Raw genomic sequence first — 23,749 nt, 5'->3', positions numbered from 1 at the left:
GTTCAAGCCCGAGCAAGCACCACTGAATTTTCAGGTGCTTAATTTGTGTTTATAATTCATTTCATGCTTGACGGTGAAAGAAAACGTCGTGAGGAAACCTGCATGAAACCCACATTTAATTGAAATTTTAATTTTAATTGAAACAACCCGCATTGGAGCAGCGTGGTGGAATAAGTTCCAAACTTTCTCCTCAAAAAGGGAGAGGAGGCCTTAGTCCAGCAGTGGGACATTAACAGGCTATTACTGTTACTGTTCTGTGATTGTTTAACAGCGAATTGTAATTAATTATTGGCAATTTCTTTAAGTATAACTCTACAGTAATTGTTTTGCCAGGTGTTAAAAAGTTTTGTTTGACTAAATTTGCGATTATGATATAGTTTGGTTTCCTCTCCTGTGTCCAACCAGTGCGAGTGTACTTTTCTTCATATACTTTTCAGTTTTAATCACAAGTAACGACCGAAGACGAAATATTTTTACCCCAAGATAATAAGGATTCCCAAATCACTATTCAATCATAACAAGTCGAATCGTCAAAAGTCAAAAAGTGATATAGCCTCTGACTTTCGTTCGACTCGTGTAAATCTTATATCCAAACAAAAAAAGCCTATTGTATTAAGTTGCTAATTATTCAATCTTCAAGCTAGATAAAAGATAATTACATTCATAATATTTCCTGAAGTGCTTAAATAATATTTGTGTAAGATACATTGTATGTTGTCTGATAAATACCTACAAGAAACATTGTATTTTTAATTTATTTATTACTCGTAATTTTATTATTAATTACTCGTCATATTATTCACTGAAATAGCTACTTTTTCAATTTTCAATATCATTAGCAAGCTATATACAAGAATTGTTCATTTAATATTATAAGATCGACTAACATACAAGGCTTTATATCCCTAATTCCCTAAGTTTTGCTGACAAGAAATTTTTAGTAGCAGTCCGGAATGGAATCTTTGGCATGTCGAGAACACATGCCAAAGATTCCTAAGTATTTTCCTCGGAAAATACCTGAAGCCTTTTGTCTTACGCCTGAACTGTTTCCGGTCATATCATCATGGGGAATAGAAAGTTCATTTATGTTTGCGTACTCACTTGTGCACTACAATCATATTAAATTTTCTCATCTGGTCGTGTTTAGACCAACAAATTTTTACCGATCTTCCTTCTCATGAGTTATTTCAAATAATAATGAAATACTAAATTCATTTGTACTTATAAATGATAATATTTTTTTATAACTAATAAAATGGGTACAATAAAAGGTGGACCATTTATTTATATCAGTTTAATAAAAATAAAATCATAAACGAAGTCATCCGAAATGAAGTCCAGGAGGAATCGAGCCCTTAATGAAATAATCACAATATATAAAAAGTATATAAATTTTCGTCCTAATTCCATTGCGTAACATATTTGCGACCTATATATAGCTATCTAATTTAAACGAAATAATTATATATATATTTGCATTCAACACGTGCGCTCTGTAATGTATATCATTGAACCACACACGTTATAATGTGCACACAGCTGTACATCACACCTACTCACACATTAACAGAGTACACAGTTCTATATGTATTTATTACCAATAAAATATTTTTTTCTACTACATAAATAACATGAGTTCACAACATACTATATAACATCACATTCTACCGCCAAACAGAATAGTATTATTGTGTTTCGGTTTGAAAGTTTTGAATTAACCAAAACTTCTAACCCTATTGTTATAGAAATTTTAAGTTATAGGTTGTATGTCTAGAACGAACGTAAGCATATTCTGTTAGGTATATATAAAGCATACATCGGTATATAGCTTACTAGTTACCGCCCGCGGCTTCTTATGTGAGGGGAGAAGTATTCTTTTATGTTGTGTATAATATTCTTTTATGTTACGATACGACGTTACGATAGTTATTACGTGAAATAGTAACAAATAAACCAACAAACAAAGTCACCTTTACATTTATAATATTAATAAAGATTAAAGAAGACGAAGAGTCGGAAGCAAAGTGTCATAGAGTTTTACTCTAATTTTATCAGTTATAAAATATTCGCATATTTGAAACGGATCAAGTCAGGAAAGCCAGCTATATATCAATGTGTTTGTTAGGAATATGCCCAATTAATATTATATAGCTACCTTAATATTTATGAAGATTTTATACTTATTTTTACATATGAGATATTGTATTAATTATATGTTTAATTCAGAAATATAGTATAATTAATACATATACCAGAAGCTTCGTGTTATAATAATACACTTTTAAAACAATAAATTACTGATTTTCGAAACATGTTACTGAATTATTAACGTTCAATCATTGAGAAAAAATAATGATATTTATCTGATTATAGGCAATTTTTTATTGAAAACAAAACAAACTATTATTATCATTGACCAACATAAATCCTTTACAGCACTAAGTATATATGTTAAATGCTTAAAATAAATCTGCATCATCTTTCATTTTGCATATAATTAGTCATGCAAGTCTGAAGGTAAAGACTATTATTTATTATCATGTTTATAACATTAAAAATAAATAATACCAAACGTATTTCTTATTATTTGTATAAAAACTTTACAAAACATGTTTTTAGAAATAACATATATTGGGTTGCTGCTGCGAGCAATTTATATAAAATTATAATTCATATGTTCAAGTAACATTATAACATAATATGCCGTATTTTTGACTCAAAATATTAACACATCTACTTTTAACGTAATAAAGTTATATTTTTCAATTTTTGTATTTATAAGTTTTACTGCACACGAACGTCGTAGCTCAGATATTAAAAATTTTATAACTAAAATGTATTCTAATTTTACGTATATTTTCGTTGAAGATTAATGTGTAATTTGTCACGTCGAATAATTTCAATTAAATTTGATTTTTAGTTTTTATTGATGTCAGGAGTCAAAAATGAAATTCAAGAATTACAATTCAATTAAATTATTTTGATATTTTAAACATAGGTAACTGTAAGAATTTCTTTATTCAACCTTAGTCTGACAAATGTAGGTCATAAATATTTTAATTGAAAATAAACAAAAAAGATACGATTTAAAATACATGGACACAAAATGCAGTTGACCTTTAATGAAGGTTAGCCATTCGATTATGTAATCAAAGGACTATAAAGTAATTTACGTTACGCTTTATATTTACCTACCAATCCGTTTAAGTACCTACTCGTTTAAAAACAACTATGCTCAAAATAAAATTGTAAATAAGACGTTAAATGTGGGCCACTAATTTTTAATTTAAGCGTTAAATTTACTAACTGTTAACAATTTTTAATACAAGGTCATGTACTTTACATTACATTTTGGTATAATTACGTCGACTAGTTATCAGCTTTTGACACACGAGCAACGAAATTGGAGATCTCTTACAGAATATATAAAATAACAGCCTGTAAATGTTTGGGACATTTACATTATTATTAATTAGCTCAGTGCTAAGGCCTCTTCTCCTTTTGAGAAGATTTGGAACTTATTCCAACACGCTGCCTCAATGTGCTAAGGCCTCTTCTCCCTTTGAGAAGATTTGGAACTTATTCCACCACGCTGCCTCAATGTGTATTGGTGGATATAAATGTGGCAGATTTTTATACGAAAGATGCAAGTTTTCATCAGAATGTTTTCCTTCCACGCCGAGCACGATATAAATCACAAATTTATTGGCTTGCCCAGTTTTTAAACTCCCTCGATTAAGACTCACACAAACAATTTAATTTAAGCTACTTTTATAAGTTCCAAAATAATAATCATGGTACAATTTGGTCTTTCTGGCAATGCCAAGGGGATCTACACCTCTTAGGTAACGCGTTCATCAGTGATGCGTGTTCACTAGGGATTATTACGGTTTTTCCGATATATTTAGCTTAAAAAAGTATTGTCATGTGGTCATCTATAAAATTCAACCATCTATCGTCTCTCATCTTATCATTAATTGCAAACAAAAAAGATTTAACAAATCTTAGTATCATAATAAAATATGATAACAAGACGAAAGGTGACTACAAATTGCAAAACATTCATTGTATAACATATAATGTAACTATTTTATCGTGTGCAGATTGCTAAGAAAAATAAAAACTTCTATTATACATAAATACAAAATGATATCAACATACTTGTAGGTTTTATGTCATGCAGTTCCAAGCAAATAGCGTGCAGTCGCATATTGGTAGTCTAAAAACTAAGTAACTTAACATGTCCGGTGAGTCAGTTAAAACCTCTCTGATTTCTTTAATATAATTTTCGTATTATTAATTAGACATAGCAATATATAATATAAATTGTAACACCATAATTATAAGCTATATATTCTCGTCTGGTAGGAGGGCAACAGAGATGAGTCCAGCGCTAAAGCCAGATCTTTTTTTTTTTTTTTCGAATTGTGTAATACTGTTGGCCTTATTGGCCTCTACAGCGTCACCGGGCGGGATGGGCGAGTTGAACTCAGCCGGATATATTGGGAGCCACACAGGGCTCAAGAGAGGCGGACGTCCTAAGGGTGCCTCCTGTGAGGCCGGACCTCGGCTTAGGACTCCGTTGAAATCGGGAGGGGAAAGCCAGATCTAAGAAAACGACACCAAATTTTGTTTGATAGCAGATTTTTTCTATTGAAGCCATATTTATCTTCTATTTAGCTGACGTTTTAAAAACGAAACAAACGTGGTTTTTAGACACTAACCATTTTTAAGAGATAATTTCTAGTCGATTATCGGCTAAGGCAATATAAATGATATCTAAATTAAAATTAGTCTATGTAAATAGATACACATTGTCGCTTGTAACTTTTTAGTGTGAGATGTGACTAGGGCAGGTTAAAGGGAAATTCAAAGCACAACTTTAGATATGGCAAATTATTACTTATATTGATAAACTACCGATACAATGAGAGGCGGAGGATCAGCACCGGTCGGCACTTAGGCGACATTTCAGTGGTGGCGGTAAAAAAAAATTGCTTACCAATAATATGCAATACTATCATTGAATTTGTATTCGTTTTTTTGTACAAATACGAGTATATAGTTCATATGAACCAAATGTCATTTTCACTTTTCAAGTTAGTATTTAAATAAGAATATTCTTTTTACAATGGGACTAGCTAGCGATAGTGCTATGCTACGCTACTACATTTTACATAATTTACTAGTTAGTTCATAGGTTTACACACGACTCATTCAACCGTTAATTGCAGATACATATACCTACGTATACATCCACATACATTACAAACATGAACAGTATATAAAAAAGGCTAAATTGATTGATTTTTATTAACAGTCGTCTAACAAGTGACGAGTCACATCCGTTCATAGATACTTTGTGAAAAACTATAACACTTCTTACACAATCAATACGCTGCCGTTTTTATAAATATGTCAATTATGGCCGTAAATAAACTAATTCACTCTCCTCTCACCGTGTCCTTCAAACTGAAACACAGCTACTAGGTATACTTAGATGTTTAAAAATTATTGTAGTGATGATATCATCGATATCTCTTGACCAATTTCTCAACGAAGGACAAATTATATAAACACGTGTGTACTTGCTCTCATAATTCGTAGTGATGCCAATCTAAAACATGCAGTCGCAGGACCAAAGCTTTACGTTCATTCTGAAACTTGAAAGTTTTACCACAGACAAGTTTCTCATCGTTGTTTTATTCCAGAAGTCAAGATTTTAAAACAACTGGTAAGTTATATCGTAAAATCAGACGGTACCTAACTAGGTGCTTGACCTATCTGATTTACGAAAGCTTTACGACCAGTAGAAAATAGTAGACTTGATAGATTATAAAACTTTGTTTGTTATTTTGTTTCATTTGTTGTAATTAATATTTAATTAAATTTTAACTAATTTAATTACGTAATTTAATCCGTAAAAAAATATCACTTCATTTCATATTTTAATCATTTTTTTGTGAACATTTTTATTTTGTTCTTCAAATAATGTTTTCAACACTTACGAATATGTATTACAATATTTATTTTCTGTTTGTATATTATATTAATCTAGTAGACATAATATCAGAATAATTTAAAACCTATTATTTGTGGTTTTAACAAATGTATCTATTTTCAGGTGAGTGATTGAGCAGAAAAGAGGAGTTTTAGCGAAATCCACTTACATAATTAAACTATATTTAAAATAACTTTAAAAATATTAATGAAAGAAATAAAACCACCAACCACACAAGTCGGTTATTCTAGATTTGTTCTTGTCTCTAAAGATATTTTCCATCAATTTAAAAGAAGCTGATTGATAAGTCACAAAATAATTCAAAGTTAATATGCATTGAATAAAAAATATGATTATTATATTTGAATAATATCTCTATAATTCTTTGATTTTTACCGTAGATGTGTAAATACTAGTCACGACGTATATTAAACCAAAGAGAATATAGCCACTACAAACATTTTACGTCAAACTTGTCAAAAGTGACACTCTGTGGCGGTGTTCTGCAACGTAGTGACTAGTGATTATGTCATATACTCTTTGGTGCTCTGTAGCAACGGTTTACGTTTAACCGACCGAACGTAGTCTCTCGCTTTGTGTGTGTAACTCATGATAACATTTTAAGTTTAAACTGAAGAATAAGTATTACACTTCAATTAACATTTTAAAGTTCTCAAAATGACTGCAGGTAAGTTAATTTACCACTTTACATTTTAATTATAAATATTATAAAAGTGAAAGATACTGAGATAATTTGTAATTAACAATTATTGTTAACGTTAGAACTTTCGCATTATTCGACAGTTTTACAAAATAATTATTAGGGACTTTGCTTTGTCTTTAAAATGTCATTTTTATTAAAAGGTACATTAATGACAATATAACAATGATAACTATTGCTATTCAAAACCTGATTAATAAACAAATATTCAAGTTACATTCTTGTTGTAAATCGATTGTTCTCACGAAAAGGGTATTAACACTCACCAAAAAAATATCTATATAAAACCCTATGCCACATAATTATGTGTTAAACTTAAGAATTAATGCTATTGTCTGTATAAACAATAATAAAGCATAGTTCCATAGTCATGGAAAGTACACTTTTTTTTTACGAAATCGCTTAAAATGTATTTGGAACAGATGAGACAACATATGATGACAGTATATCATATTTTTTACAAATACATTATATCTTCCAGAGTTATTAAAAGAACTCTGTTCATAATTTTGATAAGAATTGTACCAAAGTCCAACATAATTCAGTTTTAAAATCAAAGAAAAAAATATAGACTATAAACATTATTAGTAACACAATAATTCAACTAAATTGAAATAAAAAAAAAAAAAACTGAAACATCTTTTTACTCTTTTTTTCAGTTTGTGAATTATTTTTAAAATCAATATAAAACTATAATTTAATATTTATACATTTTTAGAGAAATAATATTTATTTAACATGTATTTTTTTTTAAATACTGTCATTTTTTGTTATTATACATTTACTATAATGTACTATAAACAAATTCTTATTTCAATTTAAAATGCAAAATTATACAAGCACAAGTCTCATATGTTTCAAGTATGTGCCTAATTTTTTATAATGATAAAAAAAATTAATATTTAAATATTATAACAGGTCTGTGTGTGTAATGCAAAAAAATTTTTTTTTTTTAATGAAAAAGGAAGACAGACTGGCAAATAGGCGACCTAATAGTGAGTCGCCACCACTGCCTATAGACATTTGCGATTACAAATAGCTCATTCTTAGTTAAACAGGTCTTTATATTTTTAAAATTGATGTTGCCATATATTTTTGTGTGTGTATATGTTATTATAAAAACTCAAACTAGGGTAAATACTAAAATTTTATAGTCATAATTGATTGTTTGCCATTATGATTAAGACTGTCAGACTTGGATAAGCAATTTTTTATAGCCATCCTAATAACCATAATAAAATGATAAAGCAGACTTTATCTACTTCTTTAATTACCTCTCATAAATTTGAAATTTAGATAGGAAAATATCTCAACTTTAAATGGGCTATCATAATTGGATATGCAAAACATGTAAATATTTATCTCTATAGTATAAAGGAAATGGTTCCAATTCAGCTTTTAATATCTGACCTAATCAGATTAACAAAAATTGCAAGTAAAATAAAAGCTTGTTAAAACATTTTAATAATAAATATAATAATTCTGTGAAGGTCGATCTAATGATATTATACAAAAATCATTAATACGATGATAAATTTTGATAACAGAGATAAGGTGACGCAACATTACATTATGCCTATGCTTCAAATTAATTTTACTTTTATTTAAGACTTAAGATTATCAGTAATAATTAATAATAATATCTTATAATTATATCCTGGGACATTATTCACACACGGCTATCTTATCCCAAAGTAAGCAGAGCTTGTGATATGGAAACCAGACAACTTATATACTACATATACTACTTTTCTTATGTAAATACATACTTATATAGATAATTACACCCAGACTCAGGACAAACAGACATATTCATGCACACAAATGTCTGTCCTGGGTGGGAATCGAACCCACGACCTTCAGCGTGAAAGGCAGGTATCTACCAACCACGCCAACCGGCTCGTCAGTCGGCAAACGTACGTGTCGTTACCTCCAATATATAAAGTTAACAACTATCATATATATAATTAAAAGCTTGTCGCTTACTGCTTTCATCCTAAATCCGGGCTGCTAATGAGAATTTCTTGGAGTCATAACTTTCATTAACCCGACTTATGGTTTGCAGCTACACCCACGAGGCTGTTAAATATATTGATTAATTTAACAACCTTCAAATTTAACGGCATTCTCGACGACTGAAATGCATAATCACATTGGTATATACATATTATCCGCACATCATGACGTCAAAAATAGGGTAGCGAAAAAGCCCCTCAACTTTTATTAACCTTAGCATTGATACCGACTCCTGTAACCAGATATTACTATAGAATCTATTATCATAATCTTCGGTACTTGTAGCTTTGTACTATTAAATATAATCCCAACTTTTTGGAAAAAGCCACGTACAGTTTATTCGCATACTGAATTTTAAATACTACCGTTAGAAATATTATGTTTTACGGTCGGAGGGTACAACGCCCTTTTCTTTGCTAAATAAAAGTAAATTATGTTTATTTGTCCTGGAGAGCTCGTCAAAATAAATATTTAGATAATAAAGAAAAATTATAAATAAAGATATAATTGGTCGATTGGACGACGTTCGTTGCCGATCGAGAAGTGCAACAATTCAATTAAAATAAGAGTCAGATTGTCCGGTCGGTCATTGGCTTATTATACCCATGCCGAATTTCAAGCAAGTCCAGAAGTCCGCACTGGTCCAGTGGTTACTGCTGCTTTGTTGCATTCTCTTCTGTTTTTTTTTAATATATTGAAACGTATATAAGCCGAGATGACCCAGTGGTAAGAACGCGTGAATCTTAACCGATGATCGTGGGTTCAAACCCGGGCAAACACCTCTGAATTTTCACGTGCTTAATTTCTGTTTATAATTCATCTCGTGCTTTTCGGTGAAGGAAAACATAGTGAGGAAACCTGCATGAGTCTAATTTCACTGAAATTCTGCCACATGTATATTCCACCAACCCGCATTGGAGCAGCGTGGTGGAATAAGCTCCAAACCTGCTCCTCAAAATGAGGACTTTTAGCCCAGCAGTGGGACATTCACAGGCTGTTTCGGTCGGTCGGTATATAATGAATAAACGTATGAATAAACGTATATGATAATTTTCATTGGTCATGTTTGGATCGAGCAAAGTTGAAGATTAAAGTGCAATGCCCCATTTAAACCAATATTCCATAAAATTATTTTTTATTGTATCTTTCAATTATATGGTAGCTCAAGCGCTATACAATTTAATTACTCAATAATATAGGTTTGGTTATTTTACTGTATCTACAACGATAAACTTATTCACAAAATAAAAAAAAACTCACACTCTTTCATGTCTGGAAAGATAAGGCCCCTTAGTTACTATTTTTACAGAAGCTATAACATGTATGAATCATATCAAAAATTATAAAAATATAACATGTAGATTATATCTAAACAATGCTTTTGAAGATCATTTATCATTAATTTTAATATCAAAAGATATGTAATTGTTAAATTTAAACTAATCAGATCAGTGCAGACTAAAAATATAATGAAACATCTTTAAAATTATATAAAATAAATGTATCTTTGTTACAGGAACGTTATCAAACTCCAAAACTAAACCAGTGAATATATCAGAGGTAATATATACATATATATTATAAATAAGCCCGTAAATACATAATAACAAAAGATACAGTTTAGACTTTGAACTTTTTGATTGTGCTGAGTATATTGTACATATGCGTCGAATACGATTAAACAATATGAAAATAATTGATGCATATAATAAAAACTTGTATAAACAAATGGTAACATTGAATGTGACATTTTAATGTGTTTATCAATTCGTCTCCTCGGCTGTGAAGAAAAACATCGTGAGGAAACCAGTAGGTATGCGTCAGATGAAAATATGCCACACATATATCCCGTGGTGTAATAAGCGAATAATTGAGATGGGTCTTTAGCCCCACAACTGAGTATTTCCAAACTGTTACTTTTTTACATTAATATTAATTTTAAAAAATCATAGGTCGTCCAAAAAGCCCGGAACACATTCAACAGCGGCGTCACAAGGCCACTGGAATGGAGAAAGAAACAATTGAAGAGTTTATTGAGGATGTACGAAGAGAACAAAAACGCTATGATAGATGCTCTCGTCAAAGATTTGAGGCGGAGCAAGACGGAAGCGATACTGTTAGAAGTCGATTACCTGATAAATGATCTAAGCAATACGCTGAATAATTTCGATGAATGGACAAAACCCGAAAAGGTAAATATTTTCCAAACCAACTCTTTTTGTTGATTCGAAATTTTAACTCACACTACTAACATAGCACACAAATATATTATAACCAGTTTCCCGGCGAAGTCCGCGTGTACGGCATCACGATATAAGTTAGGATTACACAGAATAACTACGTACTATTTCATACATGAATAAACATTGAGAATTTTTATTGGTACCAAATACCAATACCAATAGGACTGAAACGGTGCTGATCGTATTTTGGTTTAGTGGGAAGTGTTTCAGTATATAATTCTATTCCATTGCGTATACTTGAATATGTTTTGTTCTTATTCATATTTTTCTTCAAAGACTATATAGCATATATAGCTCATGAAATAATTATTTGAATAATAAAATTACGTTGTAATTGATTCATCTTGCAAAACACGATTCATTAATATCCATAAAAATATACTTCCTCACTACTTTGATATATTTATTATATTTGTAGAATATGTACTACAAATACAAATCCGATGTTTGTTTCGTTGTTGACTGCGTTAGGCTCGAAAGTTTTGGCTTAGATCCAGCTATTGTGAATGTTTCTACGTGTTTGTTTTCAAATGAATTCGTTCAAATTGTAATCACTCAGCGAAATTGGAAACGACAATTTGTATTCATAACAGTATTTAATGATTTGCAGAAAAACATATCAAATCGCTTTACAGGGGGTTTTCGTATCGTTAATGTCGGCGATAAAGTCCAAACTGATTGATATCTGATCTAAGTATGGAGGTTGTTATAACCGTCGAAGTCCTATTTTGGTAATGAGTCTGCCTTTATATACATATCATTCAAGATACATAGTATTAAGATTTTTTTCGCGTACGATTATTTCTCATGTTGAAATCAAGAAATATCGATATTAAAGAAATATATAAGCTAAAGATTTCTAAATTAATAGCTTCATAAATTGTCCGTTTATTTTAATAACTATTTATTTAAGCCAGACTCTTCAAGTCACTTTCTTTGACCAAAATATTAATTACAAAATACAATTTTAATCGTTTGCTTTCTTTTTAATCTGGTTTCCTTTCTCCAGCATATCGTGGTTTACATACAGCGAAGTTTAACGCTGCAAAGGTGCTCGAAATATAGTAAATTCTTCAATACGGGTTTGAAATTAACTGAACTGAAGTCTATAAATAAAAACTCCTTTTAAATATCTATAAACGTGACAATAAGGCTTATAATAGTAATACGTATAAGCTATTATAGAAATACGTTTGACTTACTTATTTCGGAATGTCTTTTAATTTTTAAAACATTTAAATTTAATCGTGAAACTGGTTAATAAAATGAATTCAATGAATTTTTTAAAAGCCGATATGACAGGTTCTAATGCGTGAATCTGATAACGCGGGAAATATAAGTAATCTGTTTCTAATTCTTCTTGTGCTCGGATGTATAAAAAACATCGTAATCAAGCCTAACGAATTAGCTCAAAAAAACTTTTAATTTAGTTTACTGCAATACGTATATGCGTTATTTACTTAAGAGCATTACATGCATAATTACAATGACTATGCATATTACAACTCGTTTTCCTTATAACTATTTAAAACTCATTATTCAATTAAGGGAAAATTGTATGTTATCATAACATTTTTCATTTAGGTATTTTCAACGGAATAACGAATAACTATTATGCTACGAATAACTTGTAAACAGGGTTTACGAGGCAGCCATTTGCAATTGTCAATGTTTACATGACTGATACGCATTGGTGCAAACATTTATCGTGTACTTTAGACAGAAGCGGTTGTCAATATATAGCATTGTCAGCAAAAATGTAGATTGATGTCATTGTCGTGTAAAGGCTCTCAAGGGTGACAAAAATTGTTATCTCTAATAAATCTTGAAATAATTTATTCCGTTTCAAAGAAACATAATACAAAAACATTTAAATCCGGCAATATCAACGTACGGAAATCGATGTAAATATCGTATTTTATATCCCTTTCGCAACTACGGGCTATCTCCATATCAAGTTTATCAAAATCAGTTTAATAGTTCAAATGCACAACTTGGTAAAACCCAAGTTGTTCCAAAGTATGTTATACTTGCATTCAAACCACAATATTACTGTTTTTAAATACATGAAGACATCTGAATGATACACTTTTAATTGGCGCTTCATTTGAGCCCATTGTTGGAACCGTTATATAACATAAACGAAAGTAATCAATACAAATTACCGTGTCGACGTTCAATCAGCAACTTGGTCTGAAATAACACAACAGTCTGAATTACAAAAACCATTACTTTTTAAGGACCATATATTGTTTTAAGCCGTGTGAATCTTAATCAAGGATTGCAGTGCAACCCTGGTAAACACAAGCGAATTTTAATGTTAAGCCCATTTTGTGTTTATAATTCACGAAGATCTTCTACATAAGTATCCACCAATCCACATATTTTTTCCTCGTGTAAGGAAATTATCAGTTTTATTTGTATCTTGTAACATAACGTACATACAACCTTTTTCCTCCTCTTACAACCCGGGCTCCTTCAAACGAGGCGTGAATAGGCATCTTGCGGGCCGGCAAGGCGAAGGCGGCTAGTGCAGAACATTCTTCCCGACTGTACTAGCCGTCGTCGCGTTTGGACTCATCTACCACTTACCATAAGGTGGAGTAGAGTCATTTGCCCTCCCGGCTCATATTTAAAAAAAAAAAGTAACATTATGTAATGCTGAATGTAACTCTTCAAACAAAACTGTGATGAGAGGATAGAAACTTCCAAAAAAGTGATGAACTTATCCTTTATCCTTAAAACTTGTTTAAATAAAACACTTTTTTATAATTACTATTTTTTTGCAGCCTCCGAAAGGTATAGTAAACGTTTTAGATGACGTGGTTATCTATAACGACCCGTATGGCGTGGTGCTCGTTATCGGCGCGTGGAACTACCCTCTGCAGCTATTGTTGCTGCCCATGGCTGGTGCAATCGCCGCAGGAAACGTGGTCATCGTCAAACCCAGCGAATTAGCGGTCGCTAGTTCACAGTTCATTGTCGAAACTCTGCCCAAATATTTGGATAATGTAAGTAGAATGAAATCACACAGCGAGTAATTTTATTAAAATAATAACTAAACTGCCACTGGATGGTTCACAATTATAAAGTCAAATGAACGATCGGCGTTAATTAATATGCAATGACGATTGTACAACAAATTTAAAATATCATTAAATAATTGAAATTCCTAAAAGTATACACATATATTCATAAATACTTGGTTTTCGTTGATGTATTTCTTCGTTTTAGGATGCAGTTTTAATCGTAGAAGGAGGTGCGGAAGAGACGACCGAATTACTACAACACAAATTGGACTATATCTTCTATACTGGAGGCACAAATGTTGGAAAGATCGTATATGCTGCGGCTACCAAACACCTCACTCCTGTTACATTGGAATTGGGAGGGAAAAGGTATTTTGAAATTTTTAATTTACCTATTTTAGGAACGTGTAAATATGTAAATCGTTTAAAAATATTTGTAATTGTAATAAGTCTGTAGGAATGTTTCATTATACAGCATGTTCTCCTTCTATTTTTTCGAAATTATCGTTTCTCTTAATTAATTTCGTAATGTTTTTGCCATTTCGGCTAAGTCATTTCGCCGTATTATCATAATGTATGTACTTATTAAACCATCCAATTTGAAAACCAATTGTTTTTTTAATAATATAAATATGCTAAGTTGTAGCCACGATTCTACTGAATGAGCAATTTGTGAGATAATGAGAAACGAAAAACTATAATATATCTCAATCAGGCTAATATGTTGAAATATTTTCTAAAAGGTACTCAGAGATACGATTGTGTGCTTCCTGGGATAATAATATCCTGGGATATTTTTCACACACGGCCATCTGATCCCAAATTAAGCTTGTACAAAGCTTGTGCTATGGAAGCCAGACAACTGATATACTACATATACTACTTTTCTTTTGTAAATACATACTTATATAGATAATTACACCCAGACTTCCCACCCAGGACAGACATTTGTGTCTGTCTGGGTGTCGAAAAAAATCGAACCCACAACCTTCGGCGTGAAAGGCAAGTATCTACCAATCACGCCTCGTCGAGCTGCTTATTATTATCATAGCTATTAATCTTTTTTGTGATGTACGAGTAAATAATTGTAAATTCGTTTCGGAATAAAAATTAAAAGCAAAATTAAGTACTTACCTACGCTACTCCAGTGCGAGTTGGTTGATACTCGTGTGACAGAATCTTACCCGACACAAGTTTTACGATGTTTTCCTTCATCGCCGAGTAAGATATGAATTATATACACAAAATTAAGCACATGGAAAATCAACTGTGCTTGACAGGATTTGAACCCGCGATCACTAGTTAAAATCCACCAGCAATATATACTTATAAACGTTTTTAGCGGGTGATTAGACAGACAATGCTGTCTTCTTCTTTCATGTGTCAAATGAATAATAATAGGAAGAGATAAATCAGTGTTTAACTAAACATCGCTAAGCAACGTTTATAATTAAGGCTGTATGTGTTCTATCCACTGGGCTATATTATTTTGCATTAAAAAAACAATGTTTCTTAAAAGTTACTTAATATTAAGATATTCTTTATTTCTAACATATCTATGCTAATATTTTAATTATGAGTATCTCCATCGGATTGGCCACGCCGTCCCTTTTTTAATACTAAGCTAGCTGTGCGGGACATTATATTACAGTGTAAAGTATGTGCGCAAACGCAGGCGGATTATCTGTTACTTCCACACGGAAGTGTAAACATTTCAGACTCCATGCAGCTGCTGATAATTTCTCGATAAAGTTTTAATGTCCTGATCCGGGTTTTATACCCTGAAATACCAACCTTATCAATTAGTCAAATCTACAACACATTAAACATATCTATAATTATCTTTCAGCCCAGTGTACATTGACAATACAGTGGATATGGAGGTAACAGTAAAACGTGTGCTGTGGGGTAAATTTATCAATGTTGGCCAGACTTGCATCGCTCCAGACTACATTCTGTGCTCCAAGGAAGTACAGGACAAATTTGTTGAAATAAGCAAAAATGTATTAAAAGAATGGTACGGAGAGGACCCCCAGAAATCACCGGATCTTTGTAGGATCATTAACAGCAGACATTTCAGGTGAGATTGAAATATTAATACACTTTATAAACAAAGACATTTTTATAAAATTAAATTCCAAGTTTTGAATCTGAAAAACATGCCACCTGATGGTAAGTAATCACTATTGCCCATAGACTTTGGCATTGTAAGAAATATTATCCATCCCTTACATCGCCAACACACCACCAACCTTGGGAACTAAGATGTTATGTCCCTTGTGTCTGTAATTACACTGACTCACTCACCCTTCAAACCGGAATATAACCATAATTATGAAGAGTCAAATATACTTGTAAAAATTATTTAATTTTTTATTGTCTATTTACATACTAATACTATACAGCGCATGATCTTGGATTAAGATTATTACACCCATTACATATATTATATGAAGAAATTATTTTCATTTCAGCCGTCTCCAAGCATTAGTTGATGCAAGTAAGGATAAAATAGCTATCGGCGGTCGCTACGATGCTCAGGATCGTTTCATAGCCCCCACTATCCTTAAGAATGTTACCACAAGCGATAAAATTATGGAAGACGAAATATTCGGTCCTATCTTACCGATAGTGCCTGTTGAAAATGCATATGAAGCGATCCAATTCATTAACTCGAGGTAAGTTTTCTTAATATATGACAATTTATTGATTACATCGTTTGAAAACTATAGACCTTAAATTTACTAAGAACTACCAGTTAATTTAACTTATATACAATATTTAAATTGTACCGAACATTTATATCAAAATCATTTCTTTTTTAACTTAAGTCCATATAAATTAAAAGCCCCATGATGCATTTAATCTTAAGGCAGATTTTGCATTGGATTGGTTACGTCATATTGCATTTTTTTAACCCACCTTATGTATGACTCATAAGGCTCATTTTACAAAAGTGGATTCAAAATTGATACGCTTAATAATTGGGAAACCATCACAATCGTTTCATGAAGTTTGGTGTTCAATAATGGGACTTTTGGGTGTGACAATTGGAGACAAACCGTTTTGTTTGTACACGTGTTAATGTGTGCGTGGTTTTATTTTGTGCGTGTGGACGCTTTAAATATAAATGACTCGATAGTGGTGTATTTGATGCACATTGATTCAAAACTTAAATAAATAGTATTATATATTATTCATTTTGTCCATAAAGGTACTTCTTTATATTTTCATATTCTAACAAAAAAATTATCTATTCTTAATTGAATCAATGTGTCTGAATTACATATTTTTAATATAAGGGTAAGAAATTTCCATGGGTTTTTTTTGTGGAAAAATTATACATTAAATAATAGTGTATCGAAAATTATTAACATGGCAAGTAAACACTTGGGAATGTTGCCATGTAACAAAATTATATAATAAATCATTAAATATTTTTATTCACAATGAAACAACAAAACAAGTACGGGTGGACGTTTTCAGGGATCATCCATTAGTACTTTACCTGTTCAGCAAGCAAAGAAAAATTCATAAGCTGTTCACAGAACAGACACGGTCGGGCAGCCTCTGTGTCAATGATACAATCATGTTTTACAGCGGTAAGAAACGCGGACTAGGCATTAACTAACAAATTTTGAACATAAAAACCAATTTATTCCATGTTCTTTCCAAAATAAATAGTCATTCTTAAAAACCATTTAAGTAAAGACTTATACTTTGTTATACTTTGCTTATTTGAGTTATAACTTACTTGAGTTATACTTTTACTTATACTATTATTTTTATTATACTAAACAAGGATGTTCAAAATTTGATCGTTAAAACGCTTTGTAAATAACATGTATGGAAATTTTATAACTTGATCTTTGGTTGGATGTTAGTTATAATGGCACAGAAATGTATTTCTATAATATACTCTTAAATGACAGGTCTCTTATAATGTATACAACTTATATATTTTATTTAATCAAAGCACGACACGTTGATTTAAAATATTTAAAATAACAATTCATAACTGAAACAAAATTCACCCAATTAATCAATTAGTAAGCACATGTAAATTTGGTGGTGCTTACCCGGGTTGGAACCCACGATCATCGGTTAAGATTCACGCGTTCTAACCACTAGGCCAGAATTTTCATGTGCTTAATTTGTATTTATCTTCTGCTTGATTTGTATTCATCTTGTGCTTGATGGTGAAGGAAAACATCGTGAGGAAACCTGCATGTGTCTGATTTTCACTGAAATTATGCCACATGTGTATTTCCGCCCGTAATGTGACGTGGCCCGCTGACCAACCCGCATTAGATCAGCGTGATGGAATAAGCTCAAACCTTCTTCTCCAAAAAGGAGAAGAGGCCTTAGCCCAGCAGTGGGTTATTCACAGGCTGTTACTTAATCAATTATTATAAAACTAATTTGTTCTATTTTCTCAAATTTACAAAAATATACAATTTTTTTAATACTGGTAACATATAAACAGTTTAGAGAATTAACGTGACTTGCATATTAAATCATTGGTAAATGTTGTTTGTATTGAGGGTACTTTTTATGTATCAATGGTATGGTTGTGGCAAAGAAAACAGACGTAGATAGAAGATTAGAACATAAATGTGCCAACTTTATTGGTGATATGTTCAGAGGGTTAGGTCTGGGTCGCAGCGTATCATGCTTGTTCTCGCTTCCTCCATGCCGTTTCCTACGCGGCCATTTTGTTTAGAACTTGTCTTCTATGAACTCTCTCTATGATATCTGATTTTCGGAAATGGTTATGGTATGGTGACGGAATGTTCAATAGTCATGCTGAGAATGTAATGGTGTTGATTAACTATAATTAAATATAAATATTGTTAAGCCTTTAATATACTGTCGTCGGATAATAAAATAATTTCTCGCATCTTGTTTTAATTAAATTAATTTATTGTTTCTCCTACTTGTAGTAGTAAATAATGGTGGTGGTTTATGTTATCTGTGATAGGGAAAAACCTTTGGTGCTGTACGTGTTCTCGACGAACAAGGAGGTGACAAAGAAATTAGTCGAAAATACTAGCAGCGGCGGCATGTGCGTTAACGATACTGTCATGCAAATGGGAGGTATGACGAAGGACATTTTTAAATAAACACGCATTAGGAATAACGCAATCATATTCGAATCGAAAACATTCAACTTTATAAGCTAGTAAACATTTTGAAAGTACTCTCATGAAGCAAAAGCTTTCTCATATCAAGACATTTTACTACACTCAATATATTCCAATGGCAAGGGGAGTAAGGATAAACAAACTTGAATGTGAATATTTCATACGATTTACTACAGTAGCTCAGCTATAGTACGCATTACGAACAGTCCTTGATAAATATATCTTTATTTATGACACACCGGTGTTCTACTTAACTATGTTTAATCATACTTCCAAACAAATAACAAATTTGTCCAAACGCTCAGGAATCCATAACGAAAACATTAGGTTATTTAAGACATCCACCAATGATGTAATCTCAATACAAAATTAAAGTTGTTTATTTATCTTTAATCCTAATGTTGGAATTAACTATATACTCAAATAGAGAAATTTATGTAGTTTTATATGAACTATTTACTAAATGACGATTGTTAAGTTATCCTTCAAAATTGGAAATCTCACTTCTGCCGGGAGGTGTAGCAGTGCTACCGCATAACAATCATCTACAAATGTAACGTACTAACATATAATGAACAATACAAATATTTTAATCTTACCATTGTACTTTAACCTTGTTGTTTTTTAATTATGTAACATAATTTTATAATCACACTATAAAATTAATTATTCTACAAAAAGCTTTAAATTGAATTAAATTCTCAGTCATATGATAAAAAATTTAAAATTAATTACCAACTTTAAAATTATTATTATATTAAGGTATGTAAAAAATATTAATATTTTCACATAATATTTAAAAAATATATAAATTAATTAAGATATTGTACTGTAGAAATAAAATTCCTACTTCCATAATATTTCAAGGGCTCTTTGCCTTCTTTTCTTTGTTGTAAATACTATTTTAAGTGTAGCTAATTCATTTCCTATTGTAGCATGGTAAATATTATTATATAAAACTTGCTTCACTTAAAGCATGTGTTATTATTAAGTTATAATAAAACTAACATTGTTCTTGAAATATCTGTTAAAAATATAGATATATTTAAAATCTTTTAAATTTTTAACCACAATTGCTCTAAATCCAATTATTTAATTACTCTTTGATTCAAAAGTAACTTGATGTCAATTATAATAAGGGCATATAATTACAGTTGATACGTTACCGTTCGGTGGTGTTGGTAACAGCGGTATAGGTGCATACCACGGCAAGAAGTCCTTCGATACATTTACGCACAAGAAGAGTTGCTTGGTGCGAAACTTCGCAGCCATTGGAGAGAAACTTGCTTCGTAAGTTGTTGTCTGTCGTATAAAAAAAGAATATAAATCTTTAGAAAAATATAAAATTATATTTTGTCTACAAAACCTAGATTTGATTTCGGCTTGATAGATTGATTATTTTAATCTATTATTTAATAGATGAACAATCTACAATAGTAAGGAAAACTATAATATACTGTAGGATATGTATGTAATGGTATCTAATTTGGTATGTTATTCATTCTTCTTAACAAATAGTACTATTTACATTTTTAACAAAGTTCAATGAGTTACTATTACTTTATTTTCTATGCACCAGTTTTTATAGTTAATAGTTTTTTAAAAACAATTTAATAGACATTTCTCTTTATATTTCATTTAATTTCATTCATTTAATTCTCTTAATATAAATTAACTCTTTTATTTGTAAAATGATCACTTTTGTAATACAAAGAGGAGAAGTTCGATGGTTTCTTAATATACTACATATTTGTGATAACAACAAAAAATAGTTTGGTTTTTTATATTTTACAATCCGTAATTACACATTGGCACTTAATAATTCTTATCGCCACACTTGAGAGCAAATAAATGGTGTCATAAGGTGCTCCTTATTATATATTCCACTAATAAAATATATAGTAAAGAGTATCTAAGCATCAATTATCTCGTTGTGTGTGATAGTAGCCATATTATTGTGCTAATAATATTACAGTTTACATAACTCGGCTCAACATGAGGCCTATAACTCATTTGTTCCAGCGGTCGCTACCCACCCTACTCCGACAGCAAGCTGAATTTTATCTCAACATTGATGAAGAAGCGCCAAGGTCCATCCTTCACATACTTGCCACACTTCATTGCCTTTGCCCTAGGAGTTGGTCTCTCTTACGGAATATTCGCTTGGCAGAAGGTAAAAAAGTGACTCCCTTAATTATTATTTTTCATATTTAGACAAAAGTTATCTGTCTATTATTTAAATGTTAAAATTGTTAAATTTTTTATAGGCTTTTTATACCTATTTAATAATTAAATAATGTATTATAAGTTTAAAACACTAGTAGAATACAAAACTCTTGAGGTCTTATTATACAGAATTAATATATTATTAGAATAATATGTCCAAAATAATTATTTTTTCATGTTACGTGTTAATTAGTTAGTAACATATGTATTGCAGTTCTATATTTAAAATATATAGGTAGCACAAATGGTTGTTTTAGAGCAATGTTAATATTTTTTTAAGTTTTCTTAACAACATAAATTTTAATTCAAATATTGAATTAATACATCTTTGTTTTAACGCTTTTTTTTGTATGTTGCTTCCACAAAATAATAGTACTGAATATGTGTAACCAGCATAAAGTTTTCCATAAAGTTCTTTAAATTAATAAGTTGTTTTATTGCTATCTAGTTTAAATTTCACAAAGCAAACCCTACTAGTACAGATTATCACAATATAGAAGGTATGAATACATTTTTAGACTTATAATATTTTTCATAGTTTTTTATGCGATTAATTTTAAAATAACTAATAAGTACCTAACTTAAGCTTACATTTAAAAATTATAATTTATTTTACAGGTGGCCTCAGATGAATTATAAGTCAAAACTGTACCAAGACTTCAGGAGTGTGATATTTTTTTATGTTGAATGATTTTTTATTACATGTTATGGAAAATATTTATTTAAGATAATACTGGAAAAATATAAATAATAGCACAAATCATTACCTCAACGATAACATAATTCATGCTTACAGTACAGTCTTGTCTCACACATTATTAAAAAAAAAAAACATTTATTTTATAACTAGAGTGCATTCCATTTTTCCTATGGTGTAGTCTTTTTTATTTATATTTTGATTTTGACGTCTTATTTTTAACGAAAATTTTGTTTTTATCATAAAATTTAACAAAGTGGGAATATAAAAAACTACCTGGAACAATAAACTGTTTTAACATGCTATTCATTTGATTTTTTTCGTTTTCAACATTTTATTTGTTATATGGCATACGTGGATAGAACAGCTAAGGTTTTAAAGGGGATTAATTAATTTATAATAAAAGAGTCAACTGCAAAGCATATTTAATAAATGTTATATTATTATTGTGATAAGATGGTGAAAAGGTAAGACGGTTATTTTTTCAAATAAATAATTAAATTACAAGTAAATGACTTTTATTTTATTATTCTTTTTTATTTTGTTTAAATTTATGCAGTATTTAAACTTTTTAATAAGTGTAATCATAAAGTGCAGATAAAGATTTTATTTCCTTTTTGCATATGAAGTGCTTACTAAAACAAAAAAAAATCATATGAAATAGTTTTTTTTTTAAATCTTCAATCTTGAAAAGATTTAATAACATTTGAAAATGGATTGAATCAATCATTTGTTCACTTATGTCACTTCTAGTTTGTCATAAATAGACATTGTCTCTTTCAGGACGATTTATTCTATGAACATATTTTTCTCTAAAGTATTGAACTTAGTCTACGTATACACTATCAAAGATCTTTAAGACATCTTTTAATTTCTTAAAAAAAATATATGATTCAATAAGAAACAAATAAATAGATACAATAATATTAATTAACTTACACTAATATAAAAGCAGTCCCTATCATAGAGTAAGCTGTGCGGTATACCAAAGTCGTCTAGGGCCTGGAAGCTACATATAAAATAGATTATATTTCAATACTAGTAATACCAAATGTTACATATTGCGTACCAATTTTCAATCTTATATAATTTTCTACTACTACATAACTTCATTATTATTGTATTTTATATTACAAGGAAAATTAAGGTCATTTAACATTTGTATATATTAGCGACACTGTACCAATCATCGCGATGCACAAGGGCCTTTATCCGTCTAGCTACTCTATTATCCATACGCCTGGGTAATTTTATATTTGAATAAAAAATGTGACATTTATAATTTTACACTAATTATATTGCGTCATCAGTAACACATTTAAATAAACTATTAGTAGTAGACAGTAGTAATAAAAAAACAACAATTTTCTTTGTATGTATTAGGAATCATCCACACTGTAAAGGATCATTTTCTAATAATAGCTTAAAATATATTTTAACAGAAAAAACATAAGTAAAAGTTAAACTTATATCACAATTATATTTTTCAATACTTTTACGAAAATGATCAGTAGCTTTTATATTAAGAAATGTAGAACAGCTTATAATATAAATTAAAAAACATTTTACAATCGCTATTTAATTATTTTAATAAGTCTAATCTAAACATTATATTTTAAATATAAAATAACTTTTACGATTATATAAAGTTTTTTTTTTAATTTTTATAGTA

General features: G+C 30.3%; 1 protein-coding gene across 3 annotated transcripts in view; it reads left to right on the top strand.

Annotated features, from left to right (window-relative positions):
- LOC126774799 (aldehyde dehydrogenase, dimeric NADP-preferring) overlaps nt 1-22,282 on the top strand; it is a 28,042-nt gene extending 5,760 nt beyond the window's left edge. Inside the window, exons 1-11 of one of the 3 annotated variants that reach the window (XM_050496359.1) lie at nt 6,462-6,689; nt 10,255-10,298; nt 10,691-10,930; nt 13,771-13,992; nt 14,216-14,379; nt 15,860-16,090; nt 16,485-16,688; nt 18,992-19,107; nt 20,309-20,444; nt 21,177-21,327; nt 21,999-22,282. In XM_050496359.1, the coding sequence (XP_050352316.1) occupies nt 6,680-6,689; nt 10,255-10,298; nt 10,691-10,930; nt 13,771-13,992; nt 14,216-14,379; nt 15,860-16,090; nt 16,485-16,688; nt 18,992-19,107; nt 20,309-20,444; nt 21,177-21,327; nt 21,999-22,019 (1,539 nt within the window). In that variant the 5' untranslated portion in view covers nt 6,462-6,679 and the 3' untranslated portion in view covers nt 22,020-22,282. Of the gene's footprint in view, nt 1-6,461; nt 6,690-10,254; nt 10,299-10,690; nt 10,931-13,770; nt 13,993-14,215; nt 14,380-15,859; nt 16,091-16,484; nt 16,689-17,496; nt 17,613-18,991; nt 19,108-20,308; nt 20,445-21,176; nt 21,328-21,998 lie in introns of those variants that run through there. The other 2 variants (XM_050496357.1, XM_050496358.1) reach the window with 2 other exon arrangements.
- The last annotated feature ends 1,467 nt before the right edge of the window (nt 22,283-23,749 follow it).

This window comes from Nymphalis io, chromosome 17 (assembly GCF_905147045.1).
Source record: "Nymphalis io chromosome 17, ilAglIoxx1.1, whole genome shotgun sequence".
NCBI classification, from domain to species: domain Eukaryota; kingdom Metazoa; phylum Arthropoda; class Insecta; order Lepidoptera; family Nymphalidae; genus Nymphalis; species Nymphalis io.
Note: the sequence above shows the minus strand (reverse complement) of the source record. Positions and strands in the feature narration are given on the sequence as shown.